The sequence below is a fragment of the Melanotaenia boesemani genome, chromosome 23 (genome assembly GCF_017639745.1).
Source record: "Melanotaenia boesemani isolate fMelBoe1 chromosome 23, fMelBoe1.pri, whole genome shotgun sequence".
Taxonomy (NCBI): domain Eukaryota; kingdom Metazoa; phylum Chordata; class Actinopteri; order Atheriniformes; family Melanotaeniidae; genus Melanotaenia; species Melanotaenia boesemani.
In genome coordinates, this window is record NC_055704.1 from 5,607,974 (window position 1) to 5,631,570 (window position 23,597).

General features: G+C 44.0%; 1 protein-coding gene across 2 annotated transcripts in view; it reads right to left on the minus strand.

The window, feature by feature from the left end:
* Positions 1 to 206: 206 nt before the first annotated feature.
* The window catches only part of ipo8 (importin 8), a 33,261-nt gene continuing 9,870 nt past the window's right edge, over positions 207 to 23,597 (minus strand). The window contains exons 13-25 of one of the 2 annotated variants that reach the window (XM_041977656.1): positions 23,252 to 23,341; positions 20,666 to 20,831; positions 17,849 to 18,009; positions 17,586 to 17,711; positions 17,448 to 17,514; positions 12,175 to 12,300; positions 9,557 to 9,654; positions 9,385 to 9,480; positions 5,439 to 5,659; positions 4,835 to 5,040; positions 3,342 to 3,563; positions 1,583 to 1,712; positions 207 to 699 (exon numbers count right to left, since the gene is read on the minus strand). In XM_041977656.1, the coding sequence (XP_041833590.1) occupies position 699; positions 1,583 to 1,712; positions 3,342 to 3,563; positions 4,835 to 5,040; positions 5,439 to 5,659; positions 9,385 to 9,480; positions 9,557 to 9,654; positions 12,175 to 12,300; positions 17,448 to 17,514; positions 17,586 to 17,711; positions 17,849 to 18,009; positions 20,666 to 20,831; positions 23,252 to 23,341 (1,710 nt within the window). In that variant the 3' untranslated portion in view covers positions 207 to 698. Of the gene's footprint in view, positions 700 to 1,582; positions 1,713 to 3,341; positions 3,564 to 4,834; positions 5,041 to 5,438; positions 5,660 to 9,384; positions 9,481 to 9,556; positions 9,655 to 12,174; positions 12,301 to 17,438; positions 17,515 to 17,585; positions 17,712 to 17,848; positions 18,010 to 20,665; positions 20,832 to 23,251; positions 23,342 to 23,597 lie in introns of both variants that reach the window. The other variant, XM_041977655.1, reaches the window with a different exon arrangement.

Below are 23,597 nucleotides of genomic sequence, written 5' to 3' on the forward strand. Positions count from 1 at the left end.
CCCCTGGTTCTAATGGCCAAAACTAGTTTCTGGTTTCATTTTCCTAGTCACAGAAGTTAGGGGAACATTACTCTGGCAGAAAAGAATTGCATAAATAAATAATTTGTTTCCATTATTTTCCACAGAAGAACAGTCTAAACCGGGTTGTGTCTGGCTGGGACGGATGCAGATCATCAGAAACAGAAACACACTACAGACTCAGGAACTGTTACATGGACGTTTATGATTTTCTTAAGTTAGTTCTGAAAAAAGTTACAAAAACAAAAACACATAAAACTGCTTCCTGTTTCCCACCATTAGCTGGAGGCCTCCAGCCCTCAGTCTGTACACATCGAGCCTGACTCGGTCTGAGGGGCCCAAGTTTGACGAGATGATGAGTTTTGGACTACAGAGCTACAAAGACCAGTGCTTGCTCTCTTACACACACAAACACACGCGCACAAACACCCCAATCACGCACACACTGCCAGCGGCCTGGTTCTGGGAAAATGAAATTGACAACAGGGATCTGGTAAAGTGCAGCAGGTCCTCGATGGCTGAGCGTCTGGTCCAGTTTCAGGCACTGCAGCCGGTCCTGATGGTACCCTGGGACCCGGAATTGGTGAGATCCTTTAAACCTGTTGTGGTCTGATCTGGGCTGAGATCCAGTTCAGGTCAGGTCGCTCCTCTCAAGTGGTTGTCCAGTCCACCCAGTTTCCTCTGAAACCACAAGAAGAGTTCACGGTGTGTGTGTTTATATGCGTGTGTGTGTGTGTTCCTCATCACGTTTCACGTTTCCTGTTTCCTGTTTCCTGTTTAAATGTAAAACATCTAAAGGGCAGGAGGAGAACTTGTTCCATCTTTTTCATCTTTCTGACTTCAGCTTGTATGATCAGGTGATCCAATTCAGGTGGTCAGAATTACTACACACATGTAGAAATGTACACTACCGTTCAAAAGTTTGGGGTCACTTCCCTGTTGAATCCGATGGCAAAGTGACCCCAAACTTTTGAACGGTAGTGGACATTTAAAATAACTTCTAGATCTGGAAAACTTCCTCTGATCATCATGTGGAATACTGGATTTTTTTTTATTTCCACTGGAAAAGGAGGATTTTCACAGATTAACTGACTCATTACTCAGTGTTTAAACATCCATCATGTGGGAGAAAGTAGGAAACTTCTCAGTTTCACATGATGAATGGCAGGACGTCTGAAATATACAACATCTCACACGTGAAGAGAATTTAGATGGATCCTAAATTACACCTTTTCTGAAAACACACCACCAGAACTGGAACTCCCAATGCTGGAAGAACTGCAGACCACTACCATGTCTTCTGGGATTGTCAAATACTGGAGAGAAATCCATTACACCATGTAGATCATCTTTAATACATCATCACTGATCATCTATAGACTTCACAGTGGTTTATCTTAAGATGGAAAAGGTTATCTTCTCTCCAAACTTCTGCACAATGAGCCATTAATCTGAATCATCTAAAAGCTGCAGGACACTGGAAGTAAACCTTTACAGGGTCCATGTAAGCAGCACAGGTCTGATCAGCACTGTAACCATGGCTACTGACCACCCCCCTTCTTACCAGTGGCCCTTGGCGGCGGTGCTCCGCCTCTGCTGGGAGATGCTGTAGACCTCCTGCAGCTGTTTCTTCTGGTCGTCGCTGAGTGGAGCGGTCAGACACTGGTACCATGCAGCATCAGTGCTCTGAATCCCTGTTACACAGAAAACATCTGCCATCACTGTTTGCAGCTTCCATCTAGGAATAACCGCAACTTTAACATCATCTGCATTTAATCGTGTTGAGCTCCAGGATAAACATGTATACGTAGTTGCTGCAGTGGTCTCTAGCTCATACTGCAGACATACTGGTCCTGGCAAGTTGTGGATTTTTAACGGACTGAACGGAGGAGAAGAATCTGGATCTTGTGCAGTTTGGGCTATACAGTCAAACTCGTGTAAAATCCTACAATCGTTGTCTAAAACAGATTTTTCTGGATAAAGACGTGTTGTGGAACAACTATTTTACTGGACTCTTGCTGATGTAACAGGATGCTACTGGAGTACAGTGTGGCTTCAGAGATAAACTGGTCAGAAATAAGTCTCTACTGAAGCTGTGATTGGAGCCTGGAATGGTTTACATAATTCACAGCTCAAGAATCTTAGCTTTCCAGTGGTGGAGGTAGGTAGATAGAGACTTGTTGGTCATGTTCTGCCCACAGAACATCTGGTACCAACATGTTCAAACAATCACAAGAAATTACTTTTCACAAGTTTCCCCTAACGACGGCTAAGTCGGCATCGTCTTCGTCCAGTCTCTTCTCTGTGATCTCTCCAGCCAGTTCTCCCTTTTGTCTTTATTTTTTCTTCTCTTCCTCTCATAATGTCCTCTTGGCTTTCTTTGATGAATCAGCCATGGTGGGAAGCGTACTGATATCCAGTTTCTAGTGTGTGACGCAGTGCTATAAAGTGGAATGCTGCAGTAACGTGATGCTCTGGGCTGGACAGCAGAGTAGTGCAGTGTGGTTTCTCAGTCTCAGGAATCTACATAATAAATGTCTAGTTATTACCAGTCAGAAACACAATTTTAAAGTCGTTCAGTTACATAGCGTTGCTTTAATACGAGTTATAAAGTGGTTGTTGGGCTTCTAGTTAAAATGTGTGGTTTGGTCATAATTGAATATATTGATACCGAGCTACCTTTTTGTACATTGTTATAGTATTCCATCCGTCTTTCTACTATAAATGTCTAAAATCTGCATTCTGTGCTATTTTTATTTTCTCATATTTTAACTACACAGCCCATCCACAAAATAAAGTTAAGTCATTGGATCTCCTTCATCTCTGATTAGTGGTTTTCTTTTGGCTACACAGCTGTTCAGTCCCTTGAGTTCCTTCACATTGTTCATGTGGAAATGTTCTAACATAGTCCTGAGTTCTGCTGCCGTTTTTCTTCCATCTGATTCCACCTTTCCTCTCCATCATTAATGTAAAATAAATCAGGCTTTACTACTGTATACCGGGGTGCCTATACAGGGAAAACCAACCAGTTACTCTGGAAACACCTGCGTTCCCCATCCATTATGTATCTAACTTACTTTAAGCTCAACAGTAGTAGACACTCTGTTCATCATAGAAACTGTGAAATCCTCTACTGCACATGTGCAAACGTCAGTAACCTGTCACTAAGTCCCGCATTTACTGTCAGTTTTATGTTTCACAAATTTCATCTGAAAGTAATCGTGACATTAAACAGACGACTGGCTCGTTGCATCTTCTGACCAGCCAATCATCTGTCAGAAATCTGAGTTGTTTACAAGTTTAAACTCTGAACCATGACTCACTGAGTAGAGCCGAGGTGAAGAACTGATACTCATCCTCCCCGTTGTCGTAGTCCAGAGGTGTGCTGTACTCTTCCAGGGGCGTTCCCTCAAAACCATCTTCATCCCAGTCGTCATCCTCATCTTCGTCTTCATCCTCACCTCCCTGCCCTGCCGTCATGTTGGTTTGCTGATGGATGGTGCTTTGGTTCTCATTCACCTCGTCTTCATCACTGGGAATTTCCTCTGATCACACAGAAAAATAATCATCTTCATCACAGAACAAACTGGAGAAATTCTAATAAAAATGTGTTTATTCAGAGACTCTATCTGGTAAATCCACAATAATCCATGATAACAGCATTGTTTATCACATTCCTTCATAAAAAGATCACTATCACTACTATGTTGCTAAGAGACCTCTATTTAGACCTGGACATGATGATGAAGCCACTTCTTGTCAGACTTTCCACCAATCAGAGAGCTTAGATTGATGGTAACGTCCAATCAGGAGCAGCCAAAGATCAACCAGTGAGCAGAAAGTTCTATGTGTGTGTGAAAAGAAGAAAAAAAAGCTCCTCTATGGCTGGAATAAAGCCAAATACGACGTTTCTGATGCACGGTGGCGCCACAAAGCAGCTGAGCTGGAGTTGGTTTAGTGAGGATAGCAAGTAAATAGTAAAATAAATTATTAGTCCTGCATATGAACTCAGTTCTTGGTTTGAGCCCCTCTTGCATGTGTTCCTGTCTCAGTGGCATGGATCTTATCAGTCTGTGGTCCTGCTGGGGTGGAATGGTAGACCAGGATGCTTTAATACCAGCCTTCAACTCTTCTGCATTGCTCGGTCTCATGTGTGTCATCTTCCTCTTGTCAATGCTCCATAGATTTTCTTCGGGGTTCAGGTCTGGAGAGTCTGCTGGCCAGTCCAGCCCAGTAATCCTTGGACATTGAACCAGATTCTGGTTCTTGTGGCAGTGTGTCAAGTCCTGTTGGAGAATAAAGTCCACATCTCCAAAAAACTTTTCTGCTGCAGGAAGCATGAAGTGCTCTAAAACCTCCTGGTAGATGCTGTGTGGACAGTGGTTCCAGAGCCCAAGCCATGCGTTGAGGTGAATCCAACTAGATCTAGCCAGAACCACTCAACCTCGCACACCAGCTCAGGCTTCTTCCCCACCAGGGAAGTGACGTTCCACGTCCCTAGAGCTAGCTTCTACAACTGAAGGATCAGACCGCCAGGGTCCCAAGCTCACACTGCACCAAACCCCTATGGCCCCTCCTGCAGGTGGTGAGCCCACGGGAGGCGGGTCCATGTCACCCTTTCAGGCTAAGCCCAACAAGGCCCCATGGGCAAAGGCCCTAGCTCCAGGCCTGGCTCCAGAGGGAGGTCCCGGTGACCCACGTACGGGCAAGGGAAACCTGGATCCATTGTTTTTATTCATCATAAGGGTAAGTTGACAACAATGAAGATTCTATTCTATTCTATTCTATTCTATCCTGCGCTCTTTTCTTTTCTCACCGTTCTGGTCTTCATCCTGAGCTCCTGCCCGGGCCAGCAGGTCTGGTTTGTTGATGAGACGAGAAGCGTACAGGTGCTTAAGACCCAGGAAGAGGAGGAGGATGGAAGGGACGACCTGGCCGGCCACCCTGTCCAACGCTGCAGGTCGGCTGGGCAGCTCCATCAGCACGCTCAGACCAATGATGCACATCTTACGGTCATGCAGTCTGAGGAAGACGGGGAATACATTTTTATTTACAGAAAGCTGAAAAGAGTCAGCACAAATCTGGACTCCTGTTTCTGATCCAGGAGTCAAATAAGGAACAAATTTATTATTTTAACAGGAAAAAAGATCCAATGTTCCAGAAGTCTTGTGGTTTGTTCAGATGCAGCTTTGCCAACCTAAGCTGTGCTTCTATGTTCTTTTTTTCTCCTGCAACCTTCCCAACAAGCCATAGTGGTTCAGCCTTTTTCTAACTCTGTCTGGGTGGACTGTCATAATCTGTAACATTTAACCTGCTAACTGAGACCTGGAGAGTCTGAGATGGAGATCTCAAAATCTTCCCTGTACCACTGTGTTTCCAGGAAACCTGTGTGCTGTGGCTGATAGCACTGTCCTGCTTACCCCAGGAAGAACTCTGTGTCATTCATCCACTGGTTAATGAAGTGGGCGGTGATGGGCTGTGGGTTGTGAGGGAAGTGCATGTTGTCCATGGTGTGGATGAGCAGGGCTGGGTTGTAGTACAGAGCAGCGATGGCCACCTGCAGACACATGGTTCTGAGCTCGCTGGACTTCACGCCCCGCATCAAACGCTCCAGAACTGCCTCCACAAACAGAGGGATGCACTGCAAGCAGAACACACACAATGACTCTGTCTATCTCTCCATCCCTCATTCATTCTTCTCATTACAGTCACATTTCCTGCAGAAATAAGGACAACATCAGCTACCTGGAACACCCAGATCACCTTTCTACACAGTCTGGAAATTCACTGACATTGTATTGTACCAAATGGCAATTATCATGTATGAGGCAAAAAAAAAGAATTACTGGAAAATATTAAAAATGTATTCAGGAATCGGGAGGAAGGTTTTCACTCAAGAAGGAACATAAATTCAAAATCTTTCTTTTTTCTCATTTAAATTTCTTTATTAAGAATCACATTACCGATTTATACAACAGCTTCAGTCTCATTATTTCTAACTGCGTGATTCCACCTTTTTTTATATACCAGCTGTTCATAAAAAATCAGTCCAAGTGACATACTTATGCGAAAAAATTAAACGAAACCAATACAAAAATAAAACAAATATATACACACACACACAGAGACATATTGTAGGGTTCAGCTCTCTCTACACATCAAACATGCCCTGATTCTCCATCAGTACCTTCATATTTTTGATTAATTTATCTTCTCTCATATAACAGGGTTTTGATGAATCCATTTTTGGATGGAGTCAGACATTAAGGTCTCCTCCTAAAACACCTGAGGTTCAGTAATTAATTATTCAGAAATGTGTTCATACAGCTTCCTTTTTCTGGAGGGGCAGAACCCTGGGGCCTGGCAGCAGAAGCACAATGCTCTCTCTCAATATTTAACACTGTAGAGACTGGGAGCTCCAAGTCCTCCATCATCAGCTCTTCCAAAAAAGATGCTATCGATTTGCTGTTTTCTTCGGCTCCTTCTTTTACCCCAAAAATCCTAACATTGTCACGTCAAGTTTGACTCTCCAAGTCCGATACTTTGGTTCCCATTTGCTTCTGGAGTTTGACCACCTGGGTTTCAGCTGACACAGTTTGATCTTTAGCTTCTTCAATTTTTTTTGTAAATTTGATCAATATCTTCCCTTATGGCAGTGGTTCCCAAAGTGGGGGGCGCCCCCCCTAGGGGGGGGCACAGAGCCATTGAAGGGGGGGCGCGGTATGAATGAATGAAAAATTGAATGCTCTGGTAGTGCTAGCATAATGGACAGGTTTTTGAAGGGGCTCCCGCGTAAACGCAAAACAGAAGATGAAGCATCGCCAAATATGCTTTCAAATCAACCTACTTCCAAGCCAAAGACTAGAAAATATGACGAAGCATATCTTGCCTTTGGCTTCACCTGCACAACGGTTGGTAATGAGGAGAGACCGAAGTGTGTTGTCTGTCTTAAAGTGCTAGCTTGTGACAGTTTGAAGCCTAACAAGCTAAGACGCCACTTGGAGACATAACATCCAGAGCACAAAGAAAAGTAAGTTGACTTTTTTAGACAAAAACTCATAAACTGCCATGCTCAACAGTGTCTCTTTACTAAAGCTGCATCCGTGCCAGCAAATGCTCAACTCGCCTCCTACAAAGTTGCCTATCGAGTGGCACAGTGTAAAAAACCACACATTATTGCGGAGGAATTAATACTTCCTTGTGCTATGGACATGGTTTCGACCATGATTGATGACACAGCAGCCAGCAAACCACAAGCAATTCCTCTGTTCAATAATACAATCGGCAGGCGCATTTATGACATGTCAAAAGACATAGAGCAGCAGCTTAATGATAAAGTGCGTGACAGTCGCTTTTCTCTGCAGATGGATGAAGCTACCGACAGTAACAAGGATTGCTTACTGATAACTTATGTTAGATTCATAGATGGAGATGAGATGAGGGAGGAATTGCTTTTCTGTAAACAAATTCCTGGCAGAGCCACTGACATTGACTCTTATTTGAAAGATGCCAGTCTGAAATGGGAGGACTGTGTGGGGATCTGCACAGACGGGGCGCAAGCAATGGCTGGGAAACGAGGAGGGCTGCAAGCGCTTATCAAGCTCGTCTCCCCCAATGTGCAGTGGACGCACTGCATGATACACCGCGAAGCACTGGCATCTAAACAGCTGAGTCCTGAGCTGAATGATGTAATGACTGATGTCATTGCCACAGTCAACTACATAAAAACACGACCTGTCAAAGCCCAGATTTTTTCAGCACTGTGCGAGGACATAGACTCTGACCACACCCCTGTTCTGTTTCACAGCGAGTCCCGATGGCTGTCACATGGGAAGGTGCTCTCCAGGGTCTTTGAACTGCGAGATGAGATCCGCATCTTTTTGAATGAAGAGGGAAGTGATCTTGCCCGCAAGTTTTACTGTAATAAGTTTCTCATGAAACTTGCATACCTCAGTGACATGTTTCTGAAACTAAATGAATTAAATTTGCAGATGCAGGGCACAAACACACACCTTCCACATCTGGCAGATAAAGTTACATCATTCATCAGAAAACTTGAGATGTGGCAGCAGCGAGCAAAAGATGGAAACGTGGACTCATTTAAGAACCTGAAGTCGTTCATTGAAGACAACAAGCTGCAGAATACAGTGATTTTATGCATGAAAACACACATCTCTGCCCTTCAGAAACATATCCAGAAATATTTTTTGGTGCAGGATTCCAAAGAATATGACTGGATCCGTGACCCCTTCAGTGCACCACCACCTACCGACTTCAGCACATCAGAGGAGGAACAGTTCATTGATGTCACCTCTGATTCAAAAATGAGGCTGCAGTTTAGGTCGAAGACACTGTCTGCATTTTGGATTGGAGTGGAGAAAGATTACCCACTGGTGGGTAGGAGAGCCCTGGCCATACTTCCGCCTTTTGCCACATTCTACCTATGTGAGATAGGCTTTTCTGCTGTGGCCTCAATCAAGACAAAATACAGATCAAAGCTGGACATTGAAAATGAGCTCAGAGTGGCCATCTCACAACTGCAACCCAGATTTGAGAAGATCTGCAGCAACAAGCTGGCTCACACCAGTCACTGAGATAATGGGAGGATTGAAGTTGTCATTTTTGCACAACAAATCTATTTTTATTTTTTATTTGTCAAGGAGGTTTCATATCTTGATACCCATTTAGCAAAGAGAGGCATTTTTGACAAATGTATTGATAAGAATGTTGAATATTAAAAAAATAACAGAAACCAGTTACACTGAACATAACTGCACTGTTATGGTGCTTGAAATTACACTGACAGCAAACAATACTGTTACAGGTAAGAAAAAAAAACTTTTAGACTTTAAACCATTACACTTTAAAGGTGGTTTGTTGTTTTGTTGTATTTTGGTTTATTATTGCAACCTGTCATTTAACGCACTCCTTTCTTTGTTCAAAAAAGGTTGAAGTGTGAAATAAACTGCAATGGAGTTTGAAAATTAAATATGTGAGTGTTTGTTTGGAGGGTGTATGTGTATGTGTGTGTGTGAGTATGCCGGGGGGGGGCATGAAAATTTTCTTATAAACCAAAGGGGGGCCCAGCAAAAAAAGTTTGGGAACCACTGCCTTATGGTATTCCACTGGGAAATACATTCCTTTCTTACTTCTATTTCTTTCAGGATAAGTCCCACTTTAACTTCAGAAATCCCCTCAGCCCAAATCTTCCCTGGCTTCACACGCTCTTCTTCCCTTGAATCTTTAAATCTAAACATTTACTTAATAAACTTTAAATGAAATGAATTATTCTGCAACATGAAGCCTCATGGGGACATCAGAGGACGTTTGGTTATCAAAGTTCACTGAGAAAACAGATGATCTGACCTGGTCAATGCCTCTGCCTCTGCACTGAAGGATGATGACTTCTAGGAGTTTGGCAGCATGACACTCGGCGTCCTCACCTGCATCGACTGTCAGCACCTGCAACAAGTAAAGTCCACAGCTTTACCTTCAGCCTGCAGAGGCATGCTGGGAAAACTTTCTAACTGCACCCAACCTTCTTGCACATGCTGTAGATGACCTCCAGGTGTTTCGGGTTGGACAGGAACATGTCTGTATCCACGGTAACGTAGTTGTGCAGCAAAGGCATCAGATCTGCAACATACACACAGCCAGTCATCAACCTCACCGACTGTACATGTTCAACCGTTTGACGTCTGTTATTTTATTTCTTTTTATTTTATGTTTGTTTTATTTACCGTTATTTATTTAGTTTATATAATTTATTTATTATTCAGCTATTCATTTATTTGACATTTTATTTAATTAGTGTTTTTCTTTTTCTTACTTTTTCTGTTTTTTTCCTGTATTTATTTTGTTTTCATGTAATTGTAAAATAAATCTAGGTGTTCAGAGGTTAATAATAAAAATGGACCATAAAACAGAGTTTAGACGTGTGGAAACATAGAAGGTATTTGGTGAAGATTCTTTATTGTACGTAATTATGATGAACTAACTAAATTTCTGTTGTCTGTTAGTAGTTTTTTCAGCTGAATGGCATCTGGCCTTCTGCATACAGTCAACATGTCTTTCCAGGAACCCTGAAATCTGCAGTGATCACATCACTGGTTAAAAAAAAAAAAAAAAGTAAAAAAAGAGGCATTTAGGCACCACATTTACAGGTCCATCTCAAACCTCCATTCTTCAAGTTATTAAGAGATTTATCCAAAAATGACATGGAGTTCCCCAAGGCTCCATGCTGGGCCCCCTATTGTTCAGCATTTATATGCTCCCACCAGCTCGGATCATGGAATCAATCCAAATATCTGATCATAATTATGCTGATGACACTCATCTCTATATTACTCTCGTACCAGAGGAGTCTGGTCCCAGACAAAGCTTCAGTTCATGTCTGTCAAATCAATATATGGATGATCCAGAAGGTTCTTTACATAAATAAATATAAATCTGAAATTATTGATTTTGAAAGATGAATGTTTAAAGATTGGTGTCCAGCTTCAGTTAGCAATGTTAAAACCAACGGATCAATCCAGAAATCTCGGTCTCATATCTTCAATGCTTTCTGAAGAATTCACAAAGATCGACTTCAGATTGAGTGAAATTCAGAGTTTATAATGGGATGCTATGGAGAACTATCAGAACCAGTGTGGAGGGCTCAACTGACAGAATGGGAGAAGTGGGATCAGAAAAATATTTTTACCTACCGCAGTTTCCACAACTTTTTGAGTAAAAGCATTATTTTAACATCAAAGAGTAGCATAATGGCACATCTCTCACTAAAAGTGACTTCATAGGCTGTCTGACCTACATTTTCTCTGTAGCCTCTGGAACCGATGAGAACCCACCAACTGCCCCACAGGAGACTATGTTAACTTTGATTATAATTTGTTCCAAACAACAGAAAGTTTGGTCTTTTTAACTCGTGATTTTTACGAATTACTAAGACGGGGAAACCACTTAAACACTCATCTATCCAGCAACGCCTTGTGGTTATTACACGGCAAAACCTGCAGGAGTTATGGTTCTTTCACAACATGAAGCGGTTTGACGAGAGGTTTTGGTGCTTTTTTAGCCTGACACACAGAACTCACAGGTCCTGCTCCAGACATAAGAACATATTAATTCATAGGTCTTGCTTAGGATCTATAAAGATATAAACTCACAGGCCCTGCACAGCACATAGAAATGCAGTGGTGGAAAAAAGCTTTCACACACTTTTGCATTTGTGAAATATTGCATAAAGAATCACTCTTAGGTCTTCAAGTGGAATTTCTTTTAGTACAGTCACAGGTAAAATACTCAACAAATCCTAAAAAGCCATTAAAAACTTAAAATTGATTGGTTCCATAAAAATACAAAAGAAATTTAGAGTATTGCGTCATTTTGGTACCAGTGATCCACCAATAAAGGTTGTGCTTTCGTGCACTGTTCTGTCCAAGAAAACACTGCTCAACTCACTCACGAGCTTCTCGGCAAACCACTGAATTGAAAGACGGCTATTCAGGCCTAGAAGGGATATTCCGTGAAACCCTTACAGTCCTTTTACGCTCATTGTCTCTACGCGTCTTTCAGCGGTTCCGCGTCCTTTCCATGACTCCCGCGCACAAAACAACCACCCTCTTTATCTCCTCTTCCGGTGTCCTCTTCTTCTACGCTTCCAGTTCCCCGCAACACGGAGAAAAAAACCTCCCAAGAACAATGAATTAACTAAATAAATCGGGGACTTTACTTTTAAACTGGAAATAACACTACGAAAGTATAAACATCTGTAAACAATTTAACTTTGTGTAAAAAACATATTTTAACATGAATAATGTAACCATTTTTTATATTATGCAGTGAAACTTTTTAAACCAATCTGCACTTTGTTTTGTACACAATATAATGTACACCATTGTAAACAAGATGAAATACACTGATTTAGTCAGATTACTACAATTAAGATAGATAAAAAAAATAAAAAAAACTCAGTATTTTCTCAGATAACTGATGAGGGTGTATTTCACACTGATGTCTGCGTACATCAGATGACTCTGACTGCAGGTATTCTCTGTGCTGCATAAATAAACACACCTTGCTTCATAATTTTAGATCTGTGTGAGGTTTATTTTAACTCTTCTTTTCACTCCATTGGAAAGTGTGTCTGTAAAGTACCTGTGAAGTAGTCGAAGCAGTCGTGTTGGAAGACCTCGTAGAGGACACTGAGCAGCTGCCACATCTGGGGGGAGATGGTCTGACAGGTAAGACCGAAGGCCAGAGACAGAATCTCCTCGTAGAACTCTAACAACAGGAAACACAGCTGGTCAGCAGCTAGCAGACGGAGCTGAAGTGGATTCATGGAGGTGGATAAGTCGACAGTTTGGACCTGACTGGGATGATTTTCTTTTTAAAATAACTTCCTAAGCAGAAGTAGAAGCTGCTGTTTATTAAGAATAATCTTGTTTACTGCAGAAACAATGAACCCTTAATGAAACCCTCAAGCCAGATTAAAGCAGTGGTGTGTTTAAACCCATAGTTCTCATTCCACTGGAGGCGCCTGTGCTCCCTCTAGAGGTACAATGAAGAATTTTCCACATCAACAAATTTAGATTATTGTCTAAATAGTCTGTACGTTACACTTTCAAACCATCATGACAGGTTTTCTATGGTCCATCAACTTTGCAGGGAAGCTGACAGCAGTTCTAGGTGAGCTAGTTTTCACCACAGTGCTGTGAAGGTGTCATGTAACCCCATCGTGTTGGTGTGACCACAGATCCAAGGAGAACGCCTCGGTCTCATCAGTAAACTGGAAGACTGCTCTAGAAAGGTTTGTCTTTGTTTCCTGTTATAAAAACCGAAACAGAAGGATGGATGGAGGTTAAAATCTAAGACTGAAAATAGCATTTATTGATCAGGTATCACAGCATCCTTCCATCAGGATCACTGGTAACAGTTTCTCTACTTACTAATTAGTGGGTCAACTTTAACGCAACATTTAAGTAACCAGATTATGTGTTTCTTTTGATTTACCCACAGGTCGGCAATGAGTCAGCGACACGTCAGCAACACGTCAGCAACACGTCAGCACCTCAGCTAAACGTTGACGACATTTTATCTTCTTTTTCTTTTTTCTTAAATCAAGTAATTGAGTTGATGCTAAAGTTAATAGACTAGTTAATAGGGGTATTTTTGCGACACAACCAGTCAAAGACTCCGTGCTGATTCCGGGTGGCTGATCTACAATCCGTCTGCAGCTCCAGCAGGGAAAACCACCACCGCTAAGAAGCTGCCTGGACCGACCATCATCTGACCCACGGACAGAAGACGAGTAATACCATCGCCAGAGGAATCAAGGCTCACTGGTTCATGTCTTAAACTCCCAGCTAAGGTTTGGTACACACATAAAGATTATTGGGCTGTTTTTGTCCTGATTTAGCTCTTTCTTGACCAAGAGCGGCAAACGCCTGATTATCGTGAGTCTTGTGAGATTTTCCTATAAAATGATCCTGTTGTCTGAGGTGTATTAACAACGTAGCCAATCAGAGAGTGAGCTGACTGGGGAGCAAGGAAGAATAAAAAGTCTGTGTTCACGCTGTCTTCAGTCTGTTATTTTTTTCAGTTGTGGATTTTTCTCTCTCCTCCCTGAACCGCCACCTTACCGTGGTGGAGGAGTTTGTGCTTCCTGACGATGCTAGCGGCTATGTTGTCGGGGGCTCATGCCCGTGGTAGGGTCACCCATGGCAAACAGGTGTCATGGAGAAGGACCAGACAAAGTGCGGCTCAAGTCACCCCTATCATGATGACAAAGCAAGGATGTGGGTCACCGGGGTCCCCCTCTGGAGCCAGGCCTGGAGATGGGGCACGGAGGCAACACTTGGTGACCGGGCCTTTGCCCATGGGGCCCGGTCAGGCTCAGCCCGAAAGGGTGACATGGGCCTCCCCTCCCGTGGGCTCACCCCCTGCAGGAGGGGCCATAGGGGTCGGGTGCAGTGTGAGCTGGGCGGCTGCCAGAGGTGGGGACCCTGGTGGTCTGATCCTCGGCTGCAAAAGCTAGATCTAGGGACTTGGAATGTCACCTCTCTGGTGGGGAAGGAGCCTGAGCTGGTGCGCGAGGTTGAGCGGTTCCGGCTAGATATAGTTGGACTCACCTCGACGCACAGCTTGGGCTCTGGAACCACTGTCCTTGAGAGGGGTTGGACACTCTTCCATTCTGGAGTTACTCCTGGTGAGAGGCGCCAAGCAGGTGCGGGCATGCTCATTGCCCCCCGAAGCACTCCTTCCGGGGACTTCCTCGTTCTGCTGGGGGACTTCAATGCTCACGTGGGCAATGACAGTGAGACCTGGAGGGGCGTGATTGGGAGGAACGGCCCCCCGATCTGAATCCGAGTGGTGTTTTGTTGCTGGACTTCTGTGCTCGTCATGGACTGTCCATAACGAACACCTTGTTCAGACATAAGAGTGTCCACATGTGCACTTGGCACCAGGACACTCTAGGCCAAAGTTCGATGATTGACTTTGTAGTCGTGTCGTCGGACTTGCGGCCGCATGTTCTGGACACTCAGGTGAAGAGAGGGGTGGAGCTGAGAACTGATCACCACCTGGTGGTAAGTTGACTCAGATAGTGGGGGAGGATGCCAGTCAGGCCTGGCAGACCCAAGCGTGTTGTGAGGGTCTGCTGGGAACGTCTGGCAGAGTCCCCTGTCAGAAAGAGTTTCAACTCCCATCTCCGGCAGAGCTTCAACCATGTCCCAGGTGAGGCGGGGGACACTGAGTCTGAGTGGGCTGTGTTCCGTGCCTCTATTGTCGAGGCGGCCAGTCGCAGCTGTAGCCGTAAGGTCGTCGGTGCCTGTCGTGGCGGTAACCCCCGAACTTGTTGGTGGACACCGGCAGTAAGGGATGCCGTCAAGCTGAAGAAGGAGTCCTATCGGGCCTTTTTTGGCCTGTGGGACTCCAGAGGCAGCTGATGATATCGGTGGGCTAAGCGGAGTGCAGCTTCGGCAGTCGCTAAGGCAAAAACTCAGGCATGGGAGGAGTTTGGAGAGGCCATGGAGAATGACTTCCGGACGGCTTCGAGGAGATTCTGGTCCACCATCCGGCGGCTCAGGAGGGGAAAGCAGTGCTCCAATCAACACTGTGTCCAGTGGGGATGGGGGGCTGCTGAACTCGACTCGGGACGGTCTTGTTCATGAGTGAGAGAAGGATGAAGCGGAGATCGACAGGCTGATCTGTGTGGCGTCTGCAGTGATGCGGACTCTGCATCGGTCTGTCATGGTGAAGAAGGAGCTGAGCCAAAAGGCAAAGCTCTCGATTTATAGGTCGATCTACGTTCCTACCCTAACCTATGGTCACGAGCTGTGGGTAGTGACCGAAAGAACAAGATCGAGAATACAAGCGGCTGAAATGAGTTTTCTCCGCAGGGTGGCTGGGCTCTCCCTTAGAGATAGGGTGAGAAGCTCAGTGATCTGGGAGGGGCTCAGAGTAGAGTCGCTGCTCCTCCGCATTGAGAGGAGCCAGATGAGGTGGCTCGGGCATCTGGTTAGGATGCCTTCTGGACGCCTCCATGGTGAGGTGTTCCAGGCACGTCCCACCGGAAAGAGGCCCCGGGGAAGACCCAGGACACGCTGGACGGACTACATCTTTCGGCTGACCTGGGAACGCCTTGGGATCCCTTCAGATGAGCTGGTGAATGTGGTCGGGGAGAGGGAAGTCTGGGTTTCCCTGCTTAGGCAGCTGCCCCCGCAACCCGACTCCAGATAAGCGGCAGAAAATGGATGGATGAATGGATGGATTTTTCTGTTAACATTAATCCCAAGACTACCATCATTCCCTCATCTATAATATCCTCTTCCATGCTGGGTTGTTGCCATGGTTCTTCTTAATTTTTCCGGTTGTTGCTATGGTTTATCTTCTTCGCTTTTTGTCAAATCAAGTTTAGTCACGCGAGGTTACTGGCTCGGAGGACTAGATTGTAGATCGGTTGCGGGAGAGCGTCGTTATGTGTGTGTTTTTCTGTGCTGAGATTATCGGAACCACCACACAGTATGATCAACACTGTTAAATGCCTAATTTTTATCTTCATGTATGGGGTCTTGAACAAATAAAACGTCTCATCACGCAGAATGGCTCAGTGGATAGAGTGGTCGTCCTGTAGCCCGAGGGTTGCCGCTCATGTCAAGGTGTCCCTGAGCAAGACAACGAACCCCTAATTGCTCCTGATGGGTCGTGGTTGAGCTCTTGAATAGCAGCTCCTGCCATCAGTGTGTGAATGTGTGTGTAAATGGATGAATGTGAGGTACATGTAAAGCGCTTTGGGTAAAAACGCTATATAAGTACAGACCATCTACCATTTACAATCAAATCAAAAAACCTTGTGTGTACCAGGTTTAAGCCTAATTTAACATAATCCATTCTCCATTCTCCAAATTACCTTCAGTGTATTTACCCATCCTTCTCTCAGTTCCCATTTATTCATTTCATCAGTTTAATTAAAATTTTCAAACTACATCCCGATTACAGAATTTCTGATTTGATGTTTTTTCATATTTTCATAATCTAATTCGTAATAATCTGCATGTCTTCAACATATATATGTTAATAAACCCTGATTTTTGCTATAAAGTGGACACAATTCTTTCATTGTTTACAGTGTTTTCTGAAAACAAGTATTAACGCACAGCTTTTACATAGACTGTCCCAATCACCTACTCCCAATATTAAAGGCTGACTTCCGTCACTGAGGTGGTGAAATATAAGCATCTTTGCTTCGATTGCTACTAGTATTATTATAAAGATGTTATAGATGATGATGCTCTAACCAGATTGTGTGTGCTCTAACCAGAGTGTGTGTGCTCTAACCAGAGTGTGTGCTCTAACCACAGTGCCTGTGCTCTAACCAGTGTGTGTGCTCTAACCAGAATGTGTGTGCTCTAACCAGAGTGTGTGAGCTCTAACCAGAGTGTGTATGCTCTAACCAGAGTGTGTGTGTTCTAACCAGAGTGTGTGAGTGCTAACCAGAGTGTGTGTGCTCTAACCAGGGCGTGTGTTCTCTAACCAGTGTGTAAGCTCTAACAAGAGTGTGTGTGTGCTCTAACCAGTGTGTAAGCTCTAACCAGAATGTGTGTGCTCTAACCAGAGTGTGTGTGCTCTAACCAGTGTGTAAGCTCTAACCAGAGTGTGTGTGTTCTAACCAGAGTGTGTGTGCTCTAACCAGAGCGTGTGTGCTCTAACCAGTGTGTGTGCTCTAACCAGTGTATGTGTGCTCTAACCAGTGTGTAAGCTCTAACCAAAGCGTGTGTGCTCTAACCAGAGTGTGTGGTGTTTTATTGTTCAGGAAGTGTGAATAAATCGTGGTTTGTTTAGACAAACGAGAGCAGTTGAAGCAGCCAGATCTTTGTGCTGTGAATGGGTGTAAAACACAGTATGTCCCCACAAACACACACCTGCCATACCTATGATGGGCTTCTGTAAGACCAGGCCGATCACCTGCAAACAGATCCCCTCCAGCTGCTGAGTGATCTGAGAATATGAAAGAACATGTCAGCAGGATAATATCTCCCTGACAGAGCTACCACCTGAAGGTCAGATACCTCCTTATGGTCCTCCATGACAGTGAGGATGGTGTCTATGGTGCTGAGGATGCCAAGAGCCATGACAGTCTTATCTTCGTTCTCCTCGTACTCCTCACTCTGAAGGACCCTGGTGAAGATCTCTGCCTGTTAAACATTTTTTGTTAGAAATCCATCTCCTGGACTTTAACCAGAACCTTCAGCCTGACCATGACGGTCAACACATCTACATGTTGACTTAACATAAAATAAAACTAGAAGAAAAGTGTGTGTGGTTTTCCTACCAAGTTGTGTGTCATGTCCACAGCGATGGCGGCCATCTCCTGGTTGTACTCGCAGATCATTTTCTGGATGACGTTTGTAAGGTCATCGTTTTCTGTCTCTTTGACCACATAAAGCAGCTCCTGCATCACTGGACGAATGTACGGCCGGATGTACAGCTTGGCTGAGAACACAAACACAAATGCAGGTTAAAGCTCGATCTCGATTTCCACATCTCATCAACTCATATTTTATGAAGATCAACAACATGAGCAACAGGAACAGGAGCAACAGGAGCAACAAAAGGCTAGAAAAGTAACTGGTACAAACCAAAAACACCTGGAGGAGCATTTGACAACTAACCAGGTTAATCCCTTACGAATGCAGACATACCGGTCACGAATGCCCACAATATACACATCAAATTAAAGCTCAAAGTCTCGTCTTTCCGACGATATAAACCATTTTGACACACAACAACCACAGCACTAACACTAAAGCCTTTTTTACAGAAAAGCAGGAAGTTTAAATGTTGACTTTCCTTACCTTTGAGGGCTCTCTATAGGTCAAACATCAATATTGCCCATCAAGATTGGTCTCATTCTGTCCGTACAGGTTAGGCGAGGACAAAAAAAATATTTTTTTTCTGTGTGTTCTAAAGTGTTTAACTTTTTATCAGTAATACTTACAGTGATTCTGATTGCTGTGGGTGAAACTAGAGAGTGTTACATTTACAAAGAGCCCAAACCTGTACTTACAATCCAGAGGGTTCAATAACAGCAGGAATTCTAATTTGGAGAGGTCATATTACAGGCGTTTTGCCAAAATGACCCCGCTTGATAAGGGGTTAACTGGCAACAGGTCAGTAACATGACTGGGTATAAAAGGAGCATTTCAGAGAGGCAGAGTATCTCAGATGGAAAGATGGACAGTGGCTCACCAATCTGAGACAAACTGGATCTAAAACTGTGGAACAATTTCAGAAAAATGTTCCTCAGACTTTGAAGACCCACCATCTACACTGTAGAATATCATCAGAAGATTCAGAGAATCAGGAGGAATCTCTGTGTTCATGGAACAAAGCTGGATGCTGGTGATCTTCTGCATTAAAAGCAAACATGATTCTCTACTGGAAACCACTGCATGGACTCAGGAAGCCTTCCAGAAACCACTGTCTGTGAACACAGTTCACCCTGAAACCAATAAATGCAGGTTAAAGCCCCATCATGCAGAGAAGAAGCCAGATGTGAACAGGATCCAGAACCAGCACCGTCTTCTCTGGACCAAAGCTCATTTTAAATGCTCTGAGGCAAAGTGGAAACCTGGATGAAAATGTGAACTAGTTTGTGGAAAGCATGGACGGCGTGTCCTGCAGACTAAAAAGGAGAGGGAGCATCCAGCTTGTTATCAGTGGACAGGTGAAAAGCTGCATCTCTGATGGGATGGGGCTGCATTAGTGTCTATGGTGTGGACAGCTTCCACATCTATGAAGCTCCATCAATGCTGAAAAGTACATGGAGGTTTTAGAGCCACATCTGCTCCCATCCAGACGACGTCTCTTTCAGAGAAGACCTTGCAGATTTCAGCAAGACAATGCTGAACCACATCCTGCATCCATCACAGCATCATGGCCTCACAGGAGAAGAGTCCAGCTGCTGAACTGGCCTGCCTGCAGTCCAGACCTTTCACCAATACACAACATCTGGAGCATCATGGAAGCAGAAATCCAGCAACCAAGGTCCAGGACTGTAGAGCAGCTAGAATCCTGCATCAGACCAGAATAGGACAACATTTCTCTCCTAAAACTCCAGCAACTGGTCTCCTCACTTCCCAGACATTTCCAGACATGTTAGAAGAGGGTTTGCTACACTGTTAAGCCAGCTGATTATTGCCGCCACCTGACTCCAATCCTTGGTACAAATTTCCACTCTTGGTGCCTGCATCGGATTGGTTGGACTGGACACACCGCTGCCTTCTCCGTTCCTATTGGATGCTGTTGGTCCAATCACAGCTCCAGAAAGCGCTCTCCAGGGAAGTCCCAGGTCATTCAGGGAGCAGCTGTTGACACAGGCAGTCTGCTCCCGGCCTTTGGAATTGGGGTGTTGGTGTAATAGTTAGTCTGTGTCTGTAAATGAGTGATTCGTGGTGGCTAGTTTTGTGTAGCTAGGCTGTAGGCTAGATATGTCCATTGCAAGTATTTTTTTTTTAGTTTATTGGAACTGCTTCCTCACTGTTATTAGCTTAGTAAGCCAGTTTGTTTTCACATATAATAGGTAACCTTGATTTTGTTTTCAACTGGCTGAGTTTGATTTCAGTTAGACTGGTTTTGTTCTGTTCATTTGTTTGAGCAGCTTCGCTAACCCCAGCATTCGTTTATTGCCGCCAGCTGACCTTGTTCTTCCCGTTCCGGTTACAACAATAAAGGTACCCGTTTTCCTTTTAAACTGGCCAATGCTTCTTTTGTTAGGCCTTTCAACATACCCCTAAAGTTGGGTCGTAACATACACCATGCTGAACATCACCCTGGAACTACTTTTTACACCACGCTGAACATCACCCTGGAACTACTTTTTCCAGACGTGTTGCTGCATCAGATTCACTATCGGCTCATATTTTCCATCACATGGTAAAATGTCTCAGTTTCATCATCTGATGTGATTTTTATCTTCTACTGGGAATATAATATGGATGGATGGAGGTTATAAATCATTGAATTCTGGTTTTATTTGCAGTTTTTGAAAAGTCCCAGTTTGTTTAGAATCGGGGTTGTATTTATTTATGTTGGACAAACCACACTCAGTAACTGGCAGCATTTTCATCACCAGTGTTTCTCCACACACCTTGTTCCTGGTTGCTGATCAGTGTCTGCAGAGCGATGGCAGCCTCCACTTTGACGGGCATGTCCTTGTCATCTATCAGATCCTGTTTGACCAACTCCACAGCATTCCTCAGCATCACCTCGTCATGGAAACGCAGCGGACTGAAGCAGTGCAGGACCCAGCACGACTACAAGAACAGAACAGACAGAATTTATCTGAGACGAGACCTACAGAACCAATGATGGAGTCAATGACACACAAGTGACTGAACAGAGTGAACTCTTAGTTATAGCTGAAGAACTTCAATGTATGAAGAACTGAAACATCTGAAAGAACCAAGAAGAAAACTTCAGCTTCCTTGAGTTCAACTTAAAGGCATCACAAGGATTACAAACTCTCAAAAAGGATGGCTGCAGGTGTTGGAAAGGTCAGAGGTTACAGTCATAAACCCAGAAATATGACTTCTCCTGAATATTTTCCCTGGACCTCAGGAAAAAAGGAGAATGCTTGAGGAAACAGGCTCCATAAATATTTCTGCTCCATTTTAAAGTCTGTTTGTGGTGAAACTACAACTGTTGAAGACCATAAGACGAAAAAATCATTCCTGAGGGGAAATGCTAATGTTACATTATAAATCATTAATCGTCATATTGGCAGGAATGACCTCCTGAACCTTTCTGTGTTACAGCAGACCTGAAGAAGCCTCTCACTGAACACACTCTGCCGTTTCCTCACTGTGTTGAATAGAGGATGTGAATAATTGTCCATCATTTTTAGCAACCTTTAGAAGATCAGCTCCAGGAGTTCCCAGAACAGAACCAGAACATCTGCATCAGTTTGTTCAGTTTCCCAGCTGAACGCTCCTCCACAGACTGATAGAAGATTTTAAATAACTTGGTGCAAACACTGAAGGATCTCAGATTTAATCCCAAGAATGGTACCATAGCAACCTGAAATGGGTCCTGAAAAGTGTTTCCATCCTTAAGGCGAGGAGCCAAACAACAGTCTCTCAAGTTGAAAAGGGGCTAAAGGATCTAACATAGTTGGTCTAAACAGATTTTCATAAGCCTGGAGCTAAAACCATCTGGACCTGCAGTCTTGTTCCAGTTCAGTTTCTCCAGTTGCATCTTCACCTGACTGCAGAAAACAGGTGGAGACAGAGGAGATCTCAGGATACAGACAGGCTAGAGGTGGAGGCAGAGGACGTCTCAGGAGACAGACGGGCTAGAGATGGAGACAGAGGACGTCTCAGGAGACAGACGGGCTAGAGGTGGAGACAGAGGAAGTCTCAGGAGACAGACGGGCTAGAGGTGGAGACAGTGGAGGTCTCCGGAAACAGACGGGCTAGAGATGGAGACAGAGGACGTCTCAGGAGACAGACGGGCTAGAGATGGAGACAGAGGAAGTCTCAGGAGACAGACGGGCTAGAGGTGGAGACAGTGGAGGTCTCCGGAAACAGACGGGCTAGAGATGGAGACAGAGGACATCTCAGGAGACAGACGGGCTAGAGGTGGAGGCAGAGGACGTCTCAGGAGACAGACGGGCTAGAGGTGGAGGCAGAGGACGTCTCAGGGGACAGACGGGCTAGAGGAGGAGACAGAGGAGGTCTCAGTATGTTGTGACGTGGAGGATTCATGGAAGGCGTGACGTCTGTTTGACTTGACATGTTTTTCAACATGTTGTTCTTGTTAAGGTTAAAGAAGTGAGTGGAAATCATTCCACAGATGGAAAACACACCATTGTCACATTAATGATGGTTCTTCTACTATTCTCCTTTGGATCATGCTTATTTACAGGAATCTAAGTTTTTATGAAACTGTACAGAGACAATGGAAAACTGAGAAGGAGGTTTAGTTAAGACCAGCTCAGAGTTAATTCACCAGCTGTCTTTCTTTCCTGAGGAAAACAAAGTAACTGGATCTTACCATTTCTGACCACCATAAAGCAGCAGTCTGCTGCTGAAACACAGAAACACGACTCTATGGCAGCTTACTTTGTCTTGGTTTGGTCCTTTGTTCCTCTGTCCTCCTTCACTGCACATGTTTCTGCTCCATTATTTAATTTATAGCTCACATAATTTACAGGATTAAAAAATATGGAATTACCATCTAAAACAACCAAAACAAAGTGGCTATTTATAATTTCCCAGGACGTGAGATATGATCAGAGATAGAAAACACAAAACCTGAGCTCTTCTTCTTCTTGTGATTTCACATCAAACACACTGAAGTTCAGTTCTCATTCATAGCGCCTGTTTGGACGTCTCACTATGAATACGCCCTCTGCGTAATCCCCAGAAGCACTTCTCTCACTTGTCTCAACAGGCTACTTAAAGGTAGGGTGGCATGAGCGTCACGATTACCAGCCAATCATGAGTGCTGTAATGACATAAGTGCTTCTGAGTAATATGCAGAGGGGCGTATCCATATCCTTATTTGAGACATCAAAACAAGAGCTACTGTGAGAACCGGGGTTATGCAAGTAACCTAAAATTTTTTATTGTTCTCTTCTGAAATAATCAGATAAAACTGGATCTAGAGTGTAAACATGGGCCTACAGACCAGAACAGATTACCAGATGCATCTTGTGAAGAGTTGGTTAACGTACCCGGGCCCGTAGATAACAGAGAGGCGAGTTCAGCAAAGGAAAGGCGTAGTTCTGCAGCATCTGCTCCATTTGGTCCCTGTACACCCGTTTCTGTGGATAACAACACAGATTCATGAACCTTTTCTCTTTATTCCGTCTCCTGAGAAGATATCCACAAAATAAATTAAGTATATTTTCACAACCACTAAGGCTCTATGCATAATCCTGGTCTCTACAGAAAGCTGAGACATGTGAGATTACTACAGAAGTGTCAGACTCAGGATTTGTGTTACTGTGTCAGAGTAAATTCACCTGGAACACAGTAGGAAATGTAAATTGTTTTCTACTTCTAAAAGAAAATCAGATC